Source organism: Falco peregrinus, chromosome 12, assembly GCF_023634155.1.
Source record: "Falco peregrinus isolate bFalPer1 chromosome 12, bFalPer1.pri, whole genome shotgun sequence".
NCBI classification, from domain to species: Eukaryota; Metazoa; Chordata; class Aves; order Falconiformes; family Falconidae; genus Falco; species Falco peregrinus.
Window position 1 is genome coordinate 17974673 of NC_073732.1, and position 13964 is coordinate 17988636.

General features: G+C 55.5%; 1 protein-coding gene across 8 annotated transcripts in view; it reads right to left on the minus strand.

Moving 5' to 3' along the window:
- Positions 1-436: 436 nt before the first annotated feature.
- RUBCN (rubicon autophagy regulator) overlaps positions 437-13964 on the minus strand; it is a 32428-nt gene continuing 18900 nt past the window's right edge. For 6 of the 8 annotated variants that reach the window (XM_055816741.1, XM_055816737.1, XM_055816738.1 and 3 more), the window contains 14 exons: positions 13034-13129; positions 12743-12858; positions 12055-12256; positions 11591-11692; positions 10792-10866; positions 8016-8076; positions 6879-7011; positions 6409-6554; positions 5995-6059; positions 5210-5448; positions 4754-4815; positions 4406-4559; positions 3976-4069; positions 437-3075 (listed from right to left, as the gene is read on the minus strand). In XM_055816741.1, coding sequence (XP_055672716.1) covers positions 2912-3075; positions 3976-4069; positions 4406-4559; positions 4754-4815; positions 5210-5448; positions 5995-6059; positions 6409-6554; positions 6879-7011; positions 8016-8076; positions 10792-10866; positions 11591-11692; positions 12055-12256; positions 12743-12858; positions 13034-13129 — 1709 coding nt within the window. In that variant the 3' untranslated portion in view covers positions 437-2911. The remainder of the gene's footprint in view (positions 3076-3975; positions 4070-4405; positions 4560-4753; positions 4816-5209; positions 5449-5994; positions 6060-6408; positions 6555-6878; positions 7012-8015; positions 8077-10791; positions 10867-11590; positions 11693-12054; positions 12257-12742; positions 12859-13033; positions 13130-13964) is intronic. The other 2 variants (XM_055816739.1, XM_055816740.1) reach the window with 1 other exon arrangement.

A 13964-nucleotide genomic window follows, 5' to 3' on the forward strand; every position in this document is an offset into this window, starting at 1 on the left:
CCTGTGTCTATGGTGTTTATGGAGCGACGCATGAGCTTCTGCAAGGGGAGAGCCGGGCTGTGTAGGACAGGGATGCCAGCAGGGACGGGGCAGCTAAGGCCATGCCCCTGGGCCCCTGCCAGCAGCAAAGACAGACTTTACAGGGAGCCCCTTACTCAGTGGCTTGTACCTCCTGCCCGAGTCCCATGGGCAGTTTGCAGGGGGAGGCCCCAAACCAGAGGGATTAGTCAAGGGGTGGTGACAACAACCCGCTCCCAGTGACACCTGGCGATGCATCACCACTTGCGCAAGCTGTCCCCCCACTGCCCACTGCCATCAGTTAGTGCATCCTGCTTCCCCCCTGCCCCAAGGGCCAACAGCCCCTGCAGCATTGACCCCAAGGTGGGGGATACACACTATTACCCCACCTGAAATGATGCCACAAGCCAACCAGGCCCCTTATTAACTTAGTTTATTAGGGACGGCATTTTTGTTGCTATGCTGTGCAATAGTCCCCAGCTGACAGCCGGGGCAGCCCCTCGTTCTCCTACAAAGAGCTCACCGCCTTGGCCAGTTCCAGTGTCACTCGTAGTGGTCAGTGCTGGGCAGCAGTGGCACTGCTGGGCACAACCCTGCCCTGGAGACCTCCACCAGGTTTGCAAGTCTTGCTGCTGCCAGATAAAGTCCACGGCGGAGGGTGGAAACCACAAATAACCCTTCCCTCTTCTCTAAACGTACTCAGTGCTTCTAGAAAGGGATGCAGGCAGCCACTAAGCTGCTGTCCCACGACATTAAAGTGCTTCAAACAAAACAGGGTGGATGGAGGTGTGATGCTGAGGTGGCTCCAGGGAAGGGGGTGCCAACTCAGGGCAGCAGCAGGAGGGCTTGGCTTGGGGTTGGGGACAGGCACGAGAGTGTCTGCGGTGTCTGGCAGCCCCAGGGCTTGCAGAGACAGCGAGTGAGCAGAACAGCCGCTCCCCTGGGGAAAATAAGCAGAAGCAGGACAAGAGGCAGCAAAAAACCCCAAGAGAGCAAGTAGGGAGCTGAGCGCCCTTTCCTGGGCTAGACCTGGCTTTGTCAGGATGCTGCAAACATGGGAGAGATGCTGCCAGCCAGCAGCCTGGCCCCCAGCAGCGAGGCTTGCAGCCACCCTCCCCAGCCGGGCCCCACGGCCACCTCTCCTGGTCCCAGCCTCTGGCCCCCTCCCCAGTCCTGCCACCCCACCAGGGACAGCCTACGAGGGGTCACATCCCAGCCCCAAGCCAGGGTACGTGCTGAAAGAGCCAGCGCCCCTAGATGCCTTCTGCCAGTGTATTGCTGCCCAGACCCTCAACACACTTCTTGCACGTACACAAGCCACACTGTCTGTCCAAACACCCCACTGCCACCCCACATCCCACCCATGCTAAAGTGGTGCAGGACACTCACCTGTGCCATGGGCTAAAGTATCCCCCTGCGATGCAGAGGCACCTCCTTGGCTGACTGCCAGCTGCAGAGCGCAGAGCTCACCTGGTACCGCTGGGTCCGACCCGCAGAGCCGTTGGTTGTGGCAGGCAGCTCTGCGTCAGCAAGGGATCAACCCTTTGGAGCACCCCAGTGCCAAGCCCCTCTAGCCCAGACACCCCCACTGCAAGCAGGCTGCCTGGCCACCCTGCCGCGAGGCTTTGCCTGGCTCAGGGACCCCTCTCCCAGGGCCAGTGGGAGATCCACTGGGCGAGCAGACACCCTGCAAATGCCAGCTCCATCCAGGGGTGAGCAGCCAGGAGCAGGACAGCCCTGGGGGTTTTATACCAGTGAGTCCCAAGCAGACCGCATATCCCTTAAAGAGGCATTTCAAGCAGCACCTCCCTGGGGGTGGGAGGGAACACAGTTAAAAATACAAACAACTGCGTAAAAAAAATAAAACCAAATCCAGCAGATTAAAAAACAAAAACCCAACCTAAAAGAACAAACAGACAGAGGCTCGGGGGATGTGGCCAGAGGGCTGGCTCTTCACCCGCATCCCAACGGGTCTTGGGCAGAAGGCAGCTGCACAGAAGTCAGGTTGCGGTGCCACCGGAGTGAGGTCCCATGTCACCCTCAGAGGAGCACATGTGCCCCCCAGGAAGGCAGACCGGCAGCATAAGGAGGAAGAGGGTTGGAAGCCTCGCTTACTGCATCCCCTAGCTGTGGGGATCTGCCTCCACCAAAACCCCAGCAACACCAGTCCTTGTGCGGCTGCAGCAGGGGCAACGCGCCTCTGCAGCACAGGCTGCGGGTGGAGGGCAGGGAAAGCAGCTCAGCACAGACAGCATGGAGAAGTGAGGCAGAAATCTGGCATTTTCACCACTGCCACCTCCTCTGCTTTGATCCTGGAGTGAGAGCAACTGCTCTCTGGCAGTGTCCCAAGGCAGATGTGAGAAAAGGAGCTGTTAAATGCACAACCAACCCCAAACCCCCACCCACCTTCCACGCACACAACCCTCAGCAGCAGGACAGGGGATCGGAGGACTCAGAGAGCTGACTCCCCCCTCCAAGGAGCAGATGTGGGCAGAGCTTCCTAGTATACAGCTGATGAGCAGAAAGTACTGACCCCACAGGGGACCCTGCCAGGAAGCAGGGCATGGGGACAGGCAGCACAGCCCTGCCTGGTCCAGCATGAACAAATGCTTGGAAAAGGCTCCTGTTTTGCCTGCAGGACAGGCAGGAGCAGCCACCTTTCCCCAAGCAAAGGCATTGGAGAGCGTGAGTAGTACCTGGAGCAGACCTGGGCGATGGAAGACACCCCTTCCCCAGCCCAGCACTACCGCATGGGGAAAAAGCAGATCCCTTCAAGACAGCGCTCCAGGCCTCCTGATAGTCCTCCTCATCTCCAGTCCATGTGGCTCAGTTTCTGGTGACAAAGGCCATGCATGTAAATAAACCCACAATCTGCTCCTCCACTGCAACTTGCTCATGTGGCTGCCACCGTCTCCGGCTGCTCCAGCTCATCTTCGTAGTCTGAGATGTAAGACTCCATGCTCTGCTTGGCCAGCAGCTCTCTCCGGGCTTGAAGCCGCTCACAACGGGGACAGCGCGTGGATTTGAAGCAGGATTTGTGGTAGCAGGCTTTGCACTCTGCAGGGAAGAACATTGCTGAGGGCTGCCAAAGGCTGACACAGACTGCCTGATGCCCTGCACCCTGGGCAGGGCTGCTCCAGGCTTGTCCAGGAGGACATTTCAAACCAAAGCCATGGCAGAACAAGCACCAGAAGTGAGGGTCCAGCACTGTTCTGGAAGCAGCAACAAGTCAGGGTCCCTGCACTGGCTTGCAAAGCCTTTGGGAACACAGGTGCAAGGTTTCCTGCTCCACACAAGGTCCCTCCCCAAACTTCCCTGATTCTCCAAGGAAACAGTGGAGTCACTGCCCCAAGTTTTCTCTGGCACTGCACCTGCCACGCCAAAGCTTGCCTGTTGTCAGGAACCTTTTCAAGCTACTTCAGAGGCTAGTCTCAAGCTGCAGGGACAAGCTCTGCTTGGCCATTAGTACTGGGCGTTATCAAGGATGACTCCTGAAGGGGCCCAGGGATGTCCTGGCAGGCAGGAAGGGCACAGGGACAAAGCCTTCAGGCTCCCTCTGCTCTACAAGGTCAGCTCCAGCCATCCAAGCAGGGACAGGGGACATGCGTGCAGGCTGCAGCCTGCCCTGTAACCACAGCAGAAGGGAAGCCAGGGCTCCCAGACACCCACTTGCTGTGGTCACAACCCGACTGCCCGCAGCTGCTGGGGCAGACAGCACACAGCATGGTCAGGAAGGGACCTACATGCTCCACCGTGCCAGCAGCTCTGGCCAAACACTGTTAAAATGCTGATCTGCTGCTGTGATAACATGATGCAGAGACAGGCCATGCACAGAGGCACTCTGGTCTGGCTGGCTCTGGCTCTGTAACTCTTGCTAGCACAAATGCCACTGAAACTGGAAGCTGACCTTCATGGCCCCAGGGTCTGTCCCCTACCTGTTTCTCCTCAGCATCTCACCTTCACATGTCTTGCACTTGTTGAGCTCAAAGGGGAAGATGATGTCGCCCTCATTCTGGCAGAACTCGCAGATGAAGCCCTTGGCTTGGCACAGCTGGAAGGAGAAAAGGTGAGGAACAAGCAGCTAAACGCTCCTCATTTCCCCAGCAAGCAGGGCAGGGCAGCAGGACAGAGCCCTGCTCTAACCATGCAGAACAGCCCTTCCCCAGCACGGAGCACAGCAAGACAGAATCAACACGTGTCAGGGGTGAGGGAATGGCCATACGTGCTACGTAGGAGCTCTGTGGAGCAGGCAAGAACAACTAGCATTGAATCAGTTAATATGATGGCTTCCCTGCATGTCAAAGGCCTCCCCATCAGTTATCTTTGCAGCAAAGCCTGCTCCCCAAGCGTGTGGAGCCATGCAGGAGGCAGGCGAGGGAGGTCTTACCATGCACTTCTCAACGTGCAGGCTGCCTGCCTTCAGGAGCTCCGTCAGTCGAGGCACCAAGTCCCCTTTCTTTGTGGCACTGAGGTCGCTCAGCGAGTAGAGGTGCAAATCCTCCGTCAAGTGGCCAGGTACTGCATCGAAAGCATCTAGGAGGCTGCAAGGACAGAGAAACCAGAGCTCAGAGGAAGGCGACTCCATTGAACTCCCTTCTCTCCACTGCTTCTGCTTTCCCCCCTCCTCCACTCCCCTCCCCCCCCGTTGCTCATTGCACAGGCTGCACATATCCCAAATTGTCATGGGACAGAACCAGGACAATGAAATGGCTTCATCTCACAGCCCAGGACTCACTCTTTAGCTAGCCGGCACGTCTTAAACATGTTCTTCATGTGGAAAAGCTGGATTCGCAGCAGCTGGAGAGGAAGGGGGAACACAAGAATCAATAAACAGAACATGTTCCTTGGGCAAGCAGCTCTGCCCAGTTTCCTACGCTGGTGAAACCACTGCTGCTTCTCAGCTGCTGCTCCCCTGCTTCTGAAGTGTTTACACCATGCAGGGCAAAGCAGGCGCAACCACTGCTCCAGGAAACACAGTAAAGCCCAGCTGGACACCAGGCAGAAATTCCTTTTGAAATTCCTGCGTTACTGGCTGAAGAACAGGAGGTGGATGGAAACCCATAGTGCTGAGGTTTTAAGCCTCAAAAACTGAAATACCTGCTTCTCCCCGGCTTCCCTGGAATATGGTTTACAATTGGCAGCCACCTACCTCACCCAAACCACACTCAGGACAGCATGGAAAGGGTCTTACCCACACTTGGTTAAGAGACTTCACTTTCCGGTACAGGGCAGGATTGATATCCTGCACATTGAAGAGCGGGTCACTCCAGATCTTGCTCAGCAGGTCTTTAGAGAAGTTGCTCACGTAGTACTTGCTGAAGTCCCACTTGCGCAGGATGCGGCTGGGGATGACCGTCTGTGCGTTCTCGTGGCAGCACTGGCAAAAATACTTCCCCAGGTACTCACAGTAGCGCAGTCGCTTGATGTAATCTGGCCAAACCCAAGCAGACAAGAGAGGTCAGCCAAGACACGGACTCCCAACATTCCTCAACATTTCCAAAAATCAAGGCCGTCTGCCTTGCTGGTACCTCCTCCAGCCCCAGAGTTGCTGGGGTCTGCAAGCACCCCTGCTGACTGCAAAAGCATTTGGGACCACAGTCCAGTCTCGTGCAGCCACATCTACCTACACATTCAGGAAAGACAGCTGGTCAAAGAGCTCTGCAGCTGTACACACAGCAAAACCTGCTGGGAGCTTTAAGACCCCAACAGATGACTTTGCCTTAGAAGAGTCAACATCTGAAATGCCCTCCTAAGGATAGGCTGGCTGCTCTTTGCTTCTACCAGCCCTGTGACAACCTGGAGAAGGCTCCTCTGCGGGTGATGCACACGCGTGTGCAGGCAGAGCTGGCAAAGGCAGCGTACCACCTCCCCTGTGACCCTGTGCTGAGCTCCGCCACCACCCACCCACTGCACCTTCCCACTTGTTCACAGGTTCTTCCTCCCTCTCCAACCAGGGCTCAGGGTCCCAGCACTTACCAGGATCAGTTCGAATGCCACAGCCTGCACACCGGTAATTCTGCTTAGCCATGGCCACCTTCCTCCTGCTCAGAGACAGAAGGTAACACGCATGAGTCCAGCCCTGACAGCACCTGGCACTACAGGACCAGTCTGGATGGCAGAGATGGCCACATGCTTTGCCACTTAGGTGTGCACAACAAATCCAAGGGGAAAAGCCCTGGTGTGCCCTGGTGCACACCAAAGGAACTCACTGCAAACTGGCTCCATCTCATAGCACCAGCTACCAGTGGTGAACACTCTCAATTTACAAGGCTCAAATCAGGGGAGCATTGGCAGTCAAGTGGGAAGGAGAGGATAATCATCCTTTGTGTTGGTGGAAAAGGGTTGGAAAGGGCAGGTCCCCAGAGAGCCTTTGGCCATGCAAGTCCTTACGTTGGGGCTGGGTGAACATTGAAGATAATCTGTGGTCGTGGTGGGGCCCACTCCAGGTTTCCACGCACTCGAATCCTCAGCTTGTAAATGTCAGCGTGTTCTCCATCGTCGGGAGAGATGGGCAGAGAGTCAGGGATGGGCAGGAGCTGGGAATGGCAGGCAAGAGGGTCAGATCCCTGCGTGGTACCGCAAAGGCAATGCACCCAGCAGGCTTGCCAGAAACCTGCAACAGGCATGAAGCTGCTGCTCCAGCAGAATTGGGGCTGGAGAAGGGACGTCCCCAGGGACGGGCACTCCGCTGCAGGAGGTTGTGGTGGCAGAGCCCCACTCAGAGGCACCCATCTCCAGAGCCCAGACAAAACCGCTCCTCCAGCTCCACAAAAGGATCACGGGGACTAGCAAAGCCCTTTGGCAGGTGGCTGAAGCCAGGGGTTTGGGTGCAATCCTTGACTGAGGACTCACACCCCTACCTTCTGTGGGGCGTCGTGCTCAGGGACCAGCCACTCCAATTCAGAGGCAGCCGGGAGCTGCATGCCCTCAAACTGCTTCAGCAAGCCCATGGCCACAGCCTCTGCCGAGTTGGAATTGAGGAAAGAGTGGGATCTAGACAGAACAAGGAGTTGTTAGTAGCAGCTCTCACACCTGTGCCCTCCTCACAACCCCTGATGCTGGTCCCAGCTCAAGCTGAAGATGTTCTCTTCAACTCTGGTACTTTATTTCTGCACTGCTACGCAGGTTTAAAATTGATATACATGACTGATTTCTGTCTTTGCAGCTGCCCCCAAGCAAAGCTGGCTAATGGCACAACTGTTTAGAAAGGCAAGCAAAATCCCGTACTTAAAACCTGTGCCTGTTTGCAGGAGAAGCTGCAAAGTGAGAGCCAGTGTCTGTACAAGCCAGAAGTAACTGCTCCCCCAGTACAACCCTACAGAAGAGGCTGCTAAGCACAGACACAGCTTTCTATCTCACCCAGTGAGCAGAGGGGTCTCTGCATCCCCGAGGGGGTTTGCTTTCAGCGCATTAACACAGCAGCTGTGCTTAGAACACGTTGTGACTCACCTCCCCACAGCCCCCACCTCTCCACCCCAGGCCAGTGCTGGAAAAGGACTGGGCACTTCACGCTGAAGCTGCTGCTGCACTGCACAGAGGGTTTGTGAGCATCGCCGTGTGTCAGCGCTTCCACCTCTGGGTCACAGCACTGCACTGGGGCTGAGGAGAAGGTGGCAGCACCATGTAGTCCCACAGGCCATCCCAGCTCAGTGGGGAAGCATCGGAGGCTCAGAGCCAGCAGCAAGTGAGCAGCCAGTCCAGGTGCTCCAGGTTGTCCAGATTCTCTCCCCAGCCTCTTACCTACTGGGAAGTATGGGTGTCTCTCCTGACACCAGTCCATATCATACCAAACTCACGTGACTATCCTGATCATCCCAGGTGCTGCTTCCCAAATTTGAGACTAGGACCCAGTGCCCCACTGCTAAGTGAAGGGAGGGAGGGAGGGAGGGAGGGATGTCCACTCCAGTGCAAAACAGAGCTGATGCACATGGAAGAGCAGAGTTGGGCAGGAAGGGGAACTTGGTACCAAGATGTCTCTCCATGAGATGAAGACGTACATGGACTCTGAGGAGAGAAAGGACTTCCTGCTGGAGTCTGGATTCCTCTTGATGTCTGCATCTGAATCACAAACAGAGAAGGTGGAGCAGATGGGGCAGGGCAGGTGGATAAACTAATATCAAACCAAAGCGTTACTATAAAACTCATCAAACTGTTCAAAAGCACGTGAACTACAGCATCAGCTTCTACCAAGTGGCACTGAGCAGCAAGGAGAGGTGCAGCCTAATCAGTTACCTGTCAGAGTTACAATGGAAGGACACGGTGGGATGCTGTGAGAACAGTGAGCCTGGGGTTTGGGGGAGACAAGTGGATCCTGGTACAGGTCATACACCAAGTCCTAGCAGTGGCATGGCCTGAAACAGTATGCACACAGGAGCTAGGAGGGCAGGACAGCAAGGTTAGCAAGAAGGTTTAGTGGCTCTTTACACACAGTACAGGTGCTACAAGGGATTAGTGACGGGACGCACAGCTCTTCTATTTGACTGCAACCTGTAAAACCAGACGGTGGCCATGCCACAGCTTGTCAGCGACTGCACAGCTGGGGCTGGCAGCCTAAGCCCAGCACTCCAGAGACATGTCAGCATCCATGCAGAGAGTAGGCCAGCAGCCACAGGGGCCAGCCCTCTGCAGAGGCAATAGACCCATCTCCCACGAAGGGACGGGTCCAAGACAAGGTGCAGGAGACTGGGGTGCTGCTCCCTCCATCCCTCCATCATCTCCCCAACAGCCCTGGGCTGCCCCACATCCCTCCTTGGTGCCAGCCTCAGGTACTGGACAGTATCCATGGTACCTCCGTCACTCATCTTTCACTCTGGCAGGTTAAGCCAATAATTCATCTCGGCGGTGGAAGGACCCTGGAATGGGAGACTGTTCCAGCAGTACGAGGCAGGCAGAAACCCTACTTCACTGCTGACAGACTCCCAAAAAAGGGAAGGAGGGTGTGCAAGGGGAAAGTACTACAGGTCAAGACACAAGAGAGGCCAACCTTCAGCCCAACAGGTCTCCTGTTTTGTACCTCTGGGGAGCTCTAGGAACAGGGTCTGCAGTGACCACTCTACCCCCAAACACAGGCTTGCAGCTCCCTCTGACCCACTGGTCCAGTGCCTGGCTAGAAGATGCACAGCTCAGGATCCCTGCTCCTCCACTCCAAGCAGGTCAGCTGCATGGACCCACACAGAGCCCACCCGATCCCAGCCAGGTACCAACTACATGCTGAAGCCAAGGGAATCACAGCCCGGATGAGCAAACAGTGCTGCCCCGTGAGCCATCAGCTCCCCTAGGAAGAACAGGACTGTCCTGGCAGCAAGGGGAGCAAGTCCCAATCCTGCCTGACAATTTACAAACTCACACTTTGGAGTTCAGGATGGATGCTTGAGCCTCCTTGTTTGACATCCACTGGTAAAACAGGCAGAGTAAAGCAGCCTTATGCTAAGAAACCCACATATCTACATCATGCAAATGGACTTCTAGCTGCAGAAAACAGGGAATTCAGGCAAACATAGCCTCCTGACCACACAGGGCACTGGCCAGACACACCTGCCATGCTCTGGTGCCTTTGGCTTTGTGCAGGAAGGTGCCGCATGGTCCTAGACTACAGTGAACATGAGCGAACAGTGGGGCACAAGCAGCACAGGTGGGCCAAGTGTTATAAGGAGGTAGAGCTGGCATGCTCAGGCAGTGGCATCGTCTCCAGGATGGCAGAGGGAGCCACATTTGACCATAGGCTCCTGCAGAGGGTAGCACTGGGATCCTGCCACTGCTTGCTTCCCAACCTTAACTGCAGGCACTCCCCAAAAGCCTTGTTAGCTGCCCAAAATGCCTCTGCTGCCAATGCTATCACCGCTGGGATAGTCCCCAGGAGGCTCGTGAACAGCCCCCAAACCCAGGGACATCACCTCAGTCCCTGTATGCCAGCTTCAGGCCAGGATGAACCCCCCGGGACGTAAACACAGGACACAGCCGCGCTGGCCGGGAAGCTCTGAGCACCAGCGTTTTGGCAGGAGCAACACGTTGGCACCAAACACCTGACAGGAGAGATCAGCCACAGCCATGTAGGCTGTTCCCTTGCTAAAGCAAACAGGGAGCACGTGAGGGTTATTTAAATGCAGCCAGCAAACCAGAAGGATTATCTAGTAGTACTGTAAACAATAAAAAAGCTAAGTAAGACCTGGCTCCACGTGATCCCCGTCCCCAGGGCCTCCAGCGTGAACAAACTGCCTGTGCCCTGTCTGCTCTCACTACTTCTCCCTCCAGGACTTCCTTCTGGAAGCATTCTTCTCCAAGTCAAGTCTGAGCAGCACGGAAAGGGTTGGCTGTGGTTCAAATCAGGGCTATGGCATGCCAGCTCCACCAAGCCAAGCCGGGTAACGCTCCCCAAGGCACCTGGGATGGAGACCTGGTCCCACACTGTAGGGGACTGTGCTTATCCAGCCCAGGCTCAGCCTCCAGCAGCTACACAGCCACAAAGCTGTGCCATCGCCCTGCCAAGCCCTGCTCTAGGCAAGACAGTTCTTCACCACAGCAAGCATGTTTGAAACGTCCAAAATACTGCATGGCAAAACACCCCAGGGGATGGAGCCCACGGCAGAGCTCCTCTGCCTCCTCCCTGCTCCATCCTGCCGTACCATCCTGCCCCGGCTCTCCTTGCTGACATCTGGATGATGCTGTTCACAGTTCCCACGTCAGGCAGATTTCTGAGAAGTGTGCACGTGCACACACACACACACCTTGCACACACACGCACGCGTGCCACAGGGGAGCACTGCGGGGTACTACCTGAGAACAAGGAAGCCATTGACACTGAGAGGCCGTTCTTGGACATTTGAATCAGGTTAGATCCATCGTTACCATCTGTATAACACGGTGATGACAAAACAGTTGACTTCAGTGCCTTGGCCAGGCCAAAGAGAAAGGGCATAATACAAGAGCAGCACTCGCATGAGAGAAGTCCAGAACTGAATTCACGCGCCCCTCTGTGGGCTTCAAAGCTGAGCCCAAAATCTAGCCTCAGGACTGAAAGGAGCACTTTGCTATCAACAGTCAAGAGGCAAGAAGTTTATAGCTGGAGACGGGACTGCTCCATCTTCTTTTTAAAGTCAGTGAGATGGAGGTACTGCTGAGAAGTCATCCACCTTGGAGGATGAACAAGGCTCTGAAGGAAAGGGACACCCAGGGACCCAGACAGGTCTCCCGTGGGCGGCAAGCTTAGCCACCCAAGAGGTAAGTGGTCAGAGCTATGGCTCCTTCTGCCTGGGGAGGAGGACAGCAGGATGGCAGCTCTCCCACCTCCCTCTAGCTATGACAGCCGCTACGCGGGCCAGGCAATGACATGGAAACCACCTACCAGCCGGAGGCACTGAATGCTAGAGGGTTACAAAGGATTTTGAAGGAAAGTCATGCCAGCACATGAGGGAAACTGGTTGCTCTGCTCATGCTCAGAATTCAGCCATATGTTTGGGAAAAGCCATCCTGAAGGCCAGAGGGACGTGCTCTTCTTCAGTGGGACTGCCCTCAACACAACCACACCGAGAAGTCTGTCTCTATGCAAGAAGCCACCACAGTCATCCCCTCCTACCTCGGATCTCGTACTCTTCCACATCCTCCGTAGAGCCGGAGTCAGAGAGCCGCATGGAGCCGTGGGAGCTGAACTGGGACCCGCTGTCTGTTGCCATGAGACCTGGGAGAAACACCAACACAGCCAGGCCATCAATGAAAGTGGTCTGAAGGGTCACTGAGAGCTAAGGCAGAAGTTGATAGACAGGTATGGCCAGGGCAGGGAGGGATGGAGATCAAGAATGGAAGACACTGTGGGTTCAAAATGAAATTACCTTCCATAACTCAGTGCCAACAGCACACAAGTGTTATCACGTACAGTATCAGACCCATTATGGGCTCCAATAGCAGCAGAGTTTCACAAATCTCTGCAGCACCTTGGTAGCGGTATGATTGTTTCCCATGAACGGGCAGGAAGGCAGGGTGCTATAAGGACAGGCAACAGACGGAAAACCCACTAGCTGGTGAGCCCAAAACATCACCCACTGTCTGAGCCCATCTCCTGGCAGGTAGGAAACAGGTGTCTCGTGCGGATCTGCTGACGCCGAATGCGAATCTTTTGTTTAAGCTCCTGGATCTCCTTGTCGCTGTCTTCCTCCTCCTCCTCCAGCTGCCGGCTCATCATGTTGCATTTCATCAGCTCAATGGCAGCGATCAGGGACTCTGAGATGCTGAAGTGCGCATTCTCCTGCAAGACAAAAGCATAAGCATTCAAGGCTGTACACAGAGAAACTAGGAAGGACTTGGTAAAATCTTGTTCCCCACCTGTGACAGCAAAGAGCTTATTACTCATGGAGGGCAGCAGAAATACCTTAAGCCCTGTTGATACTACAAAACCTGACTCTTCTACGAGGACCTAAAAACTAAAGCTTCCTTGGGCACCAGAATACTCACAAAACACAAGGGGCAACCGACAAAGAGGATGTGCAACACGTCCACTCTGGGGAGTCAGCACGTGTCCCTGAGGAGCTCTAACATGTTTCAGATCTGCTGTGCACACGCTGGATGGGCAGATATCAGCTGCCAAACACCAGAGGAACTCAGCCCTGGAGTTCTGTGCACAGCTCTGTAGGAGAAAATACTATCGGATTATGCTCCCCATGGCGGGAAGTATCGCTGAACCTGTAGTAAAATATGTTCTCCAATGCACACAGGCTGCTGCTGCCTCCCTCACCTTCTCCAGGTCCGCACAGCTGCCAAAGTCCTGCTCAGAGAGGTAGCTGATGAGGGACTGCCCTTCTGAGGGTCTTCTGAACATCCCTTCCCCCGAGCTCAGGTACTGTCCAGAGTCTAGAAAAGCAAGAGAGAAATGTATGAGGGAGGGACCTGCTGCTATCCCCATGCTAACAAGCCCTGCCAGTGCCCAACCAGCGTCCCTCAAGTAGGTGCCAGAAGCTGAGGCACCACAGCCGATGGAGGAGCCTGACCAGAAGCGAGTATCCCCGCTGAGGCTGGCTGTACTCACCGTACTCTATGTAAAGGGAGCTGCGTGTGCTCAGTTCACTGCTCTGGGTGGAAGCAGAGACTGGCCCTCTCCCTCCACCTGGATCGTCATGGGACTCTGGAAGGAAACACAACACCATTTGTGTGTCAGTAACCAACCAGTATCCTGGAGGCACCCAGCCATTGCACACAGTGAAATGAAAGGGGCTCAGCATCACATGGGCAGCACAAATGGATGGGAAACAGAGGGACATCTTCCTGCTCCATGCCATGGCTGAGGGCAAGCCCAGGAGGGGACAAAACTAGAAAGGCCTTGCAGGCAGAGGAGGAGAAGGGGAAAGAAGGAGAGAAGCTCGCGAGAGCCACGGAGCAGTCAAGTCCCAGGCCTTCCTCTCTTTACCCCCTAGCAGAGCTGGGGGACAAACAGGCTCCAGCAAGCACTTCTGCCAGCCCCATCTTCCTGCTGGAGCATCTCAGAGGTAAGAGCTATCTCCCAGGCCAGACAGTTAGGAGACAAGGGGAAACCTGAGCAGCTGAGGGATCTGCGGGGCTCCCAGCCCTGAAAAGCAGCCTGGACAACAGCAGAAGGAGGCATGTGAAGGACATGCCCTTGCTCAACTAGAAGCCAGGACTCCCCACACACAACACTGGAGCCTGGGCTGCAGTTCTCAAGGTGACCTACACAGCTGTGGGCAGGACTCTGCCCCACCAACACGCTGTGGTGCAACTCCCTGCCAGGCTGAGCCGGCAGGAACTGCCAGGAGCTGGCCTGACCAGAGAGCAACAACGGATGGTGCCCTCCAGAGAGCCATGGCCCCAGGGAGCACCTGGACAGAGCAGCTGGGTGACAGAGGACTGCTGAAGGAGACAGAAAACACCCTGACTGGAGCGGAACAGGAACATGTGTGTGGATGTGGTGCAGACACTGGCTGACATCCCAACCACAACAGGGC